Below are 5,174 nucleotides of genomic sequence, written 5' to 3'. Positions count from 1 at the left end.
CTGTCTTCTTGGGGGAGTTTGTAAATGGTGAACTGAAGTACACACCTAAAACTGTCCCATAGAATAAAGAAACAATTGAAAGATGAGACCCACAGGTGGAAAAAGCTTTATACTTTCTTTCACCTGACGCCATTTTCAAAACTGAGGCAACAATGCGCGTGTAAGAGAATGTGATGCCAGAGAAAGGGATACCACCCAATATGGAAACCAAAGCATATATCAGGATATTATTGATGAGGGTACTGGAACAAGCAATTTTAAGGACCAGAGTAAGTTCACAGAAGAATTGAGGAATTTCTAGTTCTGTGCAGAAGGAAAGATGCAAAACCATCAGAGTCTGGAGCAGGGCATTCACCATACTCATGAACCAGGAAAGTAGAATCAGTAGTCCACAGAAGTAGAAGTTCATGATGACTGTGTACTTCAGTGGGTGACAAATGGCTGCATAGCGGTCATAGGCCATTACAGCAAGAAGAAAAATTTCAAAACCTAAAAAAGCTGTAATGAAGAAAATCTGGTTGAGACAGCCTATATAAGTGATGCTGTGATTCTGTGTCTGGATATTCAAAAGTATCTTTGGGATAGTAGTTGTGCTTAAACAGATATCATTTAAGGACAGATTGGAGAGAAAAAAGTACATGGGGGTGTGTAGGTAAGAGTCAGAGCTGACAGCCAGGACTATGAGCAGATTCCCGAGTACAGTGACCAGGTACATGATCAGAAACAGGCTAAATATGAGGGGCTGCAGTTCTCGATCCTCTGACATTCCCAGTAGAATGAATTCTGAAATAATTGTTTGGTTTCTGGTTTCTATATTGTTGATGAATCTAATAGAAAGATGGGGTGACAAAATAATCAAGGTTGGTATATGTATTAGCAACAACACAACAGCACTGAGGGCATGCATTGTCTTTTGATAAGGTAGAAGAGTAACATAGAGAATGTTCTTCTCCATGATAAATATTTGGCTATTTTAAAAAGGAAAAAAAATAAATGAATGAAGATTATTCAGCATATTCCCAACACTTAATTATCCTGAAGAGTTTGTGATGTTAATTTTTAATTTACAGTATGTGAGTTTTTATGACTATATAAAATATGTAGAAATTTTATAAATATAAATCAACTTAAAAGAAGCTTATGACTCAGTATGCATCTCTATGCCTTCCCCCAGATAGCAGAGCTAGGCTATACAAATGACATACATATTTACTAACAACTGTGAGTGAGGGTGAATAAAAATAATCCACACTCCGGTTATGTTAAAAGTAATTTTGGCTGAACTATCTTATCAGCACTTTTCTTTCAAGGTCAAATCTGTGAAGGTGTGAATGTGGATATCTTCAAACAACATTCATCATGATAATCCTAGTGACTGGGTTTGGAATGGAAATATCCTTGAATGCTCACCAAGAAAACTTTCAAATTCAAACATCAGAAGTAATAAATTATGCTTGAATTTTTCTGGGATTCTCAAGTGACTGCTAAAGGAACAGACACATCTATGCAGGAAAAAATTCAGCAAGACTGCTCCTTAGAAGTCAGGATGACTAGACTTCATCTCTCATAATTGAGATATGTTATAAGGAATGACTAACCCCTTACAAAAGAAAGTATACCTGGTAAATTCGATGTTCAGTGAAAAAGAAGACTCCCAACTAAATGGATTGGGACAGTGGCAGCAGCAATGGGCTCATGGGTAGTAATGAATGTGAGGCTGGTACAGGACGGAGCAGGGTTTTGTTCCATTTTGTGAAAGATCACTGTGAGTAGTTTCTGACTCATTGGAACCTAACAGCATCTACAACAACAAGGGACAGTGTTGGAACACTCTCAGGGAAAAGGTTCAACAGTAAGCGGTGCTCCTTACAGTTAGATTCTCACTGAAAAGCTGGAGCCTAAATTTCAAATTAAAGCAGAGGACTGCTATCCTTGGTCTTGCATGTACAATACACATCCTCATATCTCTGTTCACACTGTTGACACTCTGCCAAAACCCTTGTTTGAAGTCTTAAAGTACCCACCCAAAGTCCTGATCTTGCTCCATCAGACTTTCACCTCTTTGATCCTGTGAAAACAGCCCTTCAGAGACAAAAGTTAACTTCTAATGAAGAAGTGAAGACAGAAGTGCACTCATGGCTATGTTGTTGTTGTTATGTGCCGTGGAGTCCGTTCTGATCCATAGTGACCCTGTACAGGGTTTCCAAGGCTATAAATCTTTACAGGAGCAGAAAGCCTCATCTTTCTCCCTCAGAACAATTGGTAGTTTCGAATTGCTGACAGTGAGATTCACAGTCCGATTCATAACCGCTATGCTAGCAGAGCTCCATAACTCAACCTCAAACATTTTAAAAATAAGGTAATATGTAAATTTGTTGACAGATGAACCAAGTGTACTGAAAATAAAGGAGGTTATGATGAAAAATGATCTATTTGTCTTTTCTCAAAGTTGATCAGAATAAATTCTACAGCCAGAATGCAAATATTTTTCTACTCAATCTTATAGATTCTTAAACTGAAATTGAACCCTCCTCCACCATCAGCCAGATAATCTAATACAAGTTATGTTTGTAAGGTTATTTCTCAATAGGAATATCACTCTTGCAATTGTAGAGATAATGCAGGAGACTAGCTGATCAACAGCTCTTTCAAATACCTGCAAACATGTAAAGAAACCTAGCAAGATATTGTCAGACTAGGACGATTCCCATAGGACACTTAGTTCCATCATTTATAGCATGTACTTTCTTCATATACATCCGTTTTCTTTGTATCTATCTATATTAAAAAAAGAAAAAAATCCTGCCCTTTCTAAGTATTAACTAGGGGGTTTTGGTTACCTTGCTGACATTTCTGTTTAATGATGCCTGATATTTGTGCTGGATGTAGAGGGCAGAAGGTCTGTACTCAGCCAGGACAGCGGTCCTCAGTGAAGCACAAGGTTTCTGGTGAAAACTTCTCATCTCTTGGATAGTGTCTTCTGTTATAACTCCTTATAGGGGAAGGATCCTGAAGGTAGATGGTACAGGCACACTATTTGCAATCTCTGTATCCCTGGAGGCTCAATATCCAAAGGTCCTTAGTAGCCAATGCATTCTTTGTCAGTCAGATCATCAGCCCAATGAGTAACCCCCTAACACTACCAGGGCTCTGTTCTGATCGCAGGGTAGGAAAAATCTTACAAGCCCAAAATTTTAGAAGGTGAAATTCAGGTTAATTGGTAACCTGTCCCTGCAAGACCAGCAGCATGCCATTTGTTTCTCTTTGCCTCTTCCTACTCACCTTGATGTTACAGACCTTGTACATCATCATTTACCTTTTGAATTCCAGTCTTTCCTTCATAGCTACAAGCAGACATCTCTAACTAACCAATTGTATCAAGGAACTCATATCCAATATTAGGCATGGAACTACAGTTGAAATGTGTAAATATAAAATGTGTTCATAAAAATAGTTAATATATTGCAAGAATGCAAACCCAGCAATATTTTTCCCCTAAGACTCATTGATTAGTTATTGATGCTTAATCTATGTTCCGTATGTTTTATCAAGCATGTTCTATGCTTTTATCTGCTTAATTCTCATTGCATTCAATATGGACAGTCCTATTTCTTCCTCTTTAGTATTGTATATCACCTTTCAAAACTTCCTCAAATTAGTTTAATATGCACTTTGCTTACATTGGGAGGATGTAGGTTTTATTTGTATGTCTTTTGATTTATCCTTGAATTGGCAGGTATTACAATATAACACCAAAGAATTGACATGCAGTTAATCCATTGTTGTTTTTAACCAACTCATGGTGACCCATTTGATGACATAAGGTGAATGTTTTTGAATCACAATTATTTTGGTTGATAGCCCAGTGATTACCTTACAGTAACACACAGAGTGTACCCATACTTTCAGTAAATTTTGTTATATTTTAACAAAAATATAATACGTGATGATAAAGTTTTTATGAGACTATTCACCTAAAATATTGTTTCTTTTTTAATTCTACATTTCCATGTGACTATCAACATATGTTGATAGATAGTTGGTAGGTCGGGTATACATTCAGTGAAGAGCTCTGACAGTAATAACCTGGAATATTGGCCCAAGCAAGCTCAGGAGATGGTGCTGGAACTCTGAAACACATATAACGGAATATTTGGAGGATTGGAGGGCTTACAGCTAAGAGAATTTGTAGGAGAATCAAGAAATCCATTGTTTTCTAATTCAAGATGCTCAGCTATTCCTGGAGCCGCCATCATGGGAGACAACATCTTGATTGTATCATGACTGATATTGAAATTTAAAGTGACAATTTCGACATGAAACCAAATGGCCACCACTCGTCTGTCTGTCATGCTGTGGTGTGGTGGCTTGCTGTGATTCTGAGGGCTACATCACCGGTATGCTAAATAACCAGCAGGTTCACCATGGTGGACAGGTTTCAGATGAGCTTCCCGACAAAGACAGATTAGGAAGAAAGAGTGACGAACTACTTCCGAATCGTTAGTCACTGAAAACCTTATGAATAGCAAGAAACACTGTCTGATACAGGACCAAAAAATGAGCCACTCATGTTGGAAGACACTCAAAATGCAACTGGGAAAGAGATGCCTCTGCAAAGTAGAGTTGACCAGATGACATGAATGGAGTTAAGCTCATGGGAGAAAAGCCCACAGAATGTTCATTTGCTGATGGGGCACAACTCAAAATGAAGAGAAACAGCTGTAAACATCCACTAAAAATCGGAACATGGAATGAACAAAGTATGAATTTGGGAAAATTGGAAGTTGTCAAAAATGAAATGGAACGCACCAACATCCATATCTTACACATTAGTGAGCTGAAATGGACTGGTATTGGCCATTTTGAATCTGACAACCACATGGTTTACTATGCAGGGAATGACAAATTAAGAAGGAATGGTGTTGCATTCATCATCAAAGAGAACATATCCAGATTAGTCATGAGGTACATTGCTGTCTGTGATAAGGTAATATCCATGTGCCTACAGGGAAGCCCAGTTAATACCATAATTATTCAAATTAGTGCACCAACCACTAAAGTCAGTGAGGATGAAATAGAATTTTACCAACTTCTTCACTCTGAAATCGATCAAACATTCAATCAAGATGTATTGCTCATTACTGGTGATTGGAATGCAAAGGTTGGGAGCAAAG

The 5,174-nt window shown here is 37.9% G+C and overlaps 1 protein-coding gene across 1 annotated transcript in view; it reads right to left on the bottom strand.

Annotated features, from left to right (window-relative positions):
- Positions 1–4: 4 nt before the first annotated feature.
- LOC102827139 (olfactory receptor 7G2-like) overlaps positions 5–5,174 on the bottom strand; it is a gene marked incomplete at its 3' end in the record, with an annotated part of 13,113 nt that continues 7,943 nt past the window's right edge. Inside the window, exon 2 of the mRNA XM_006877976.1 lies at positions 5–827. Coding sequence (XP_006878038.1) covers positions 5–827 — 823 coding nt within the window. The remainder of the gene's footprint in view (positions 828–5,174) is intronic.

The sequence above is a fragment of the Chrysochloris asiatica genome, unplaced genomic scaffold, assembly GCF_000296735.1.
Source record: "Chrysochloris asiatica unplaced genomic scaffold, ChrAsi1.0 scaffold00739, whole genome shotgun sequence".
Classification (NCBI taxonomy): Eukaryota; Metazoa; Chordata; class Mammalia; order Afrosoricida; family Chrysochloridae; genus Chrysochloris; species Chrysochloris asiatica.
This window is presented reverse-complemented; position numbering and strand designations above follow the sequence as displayed.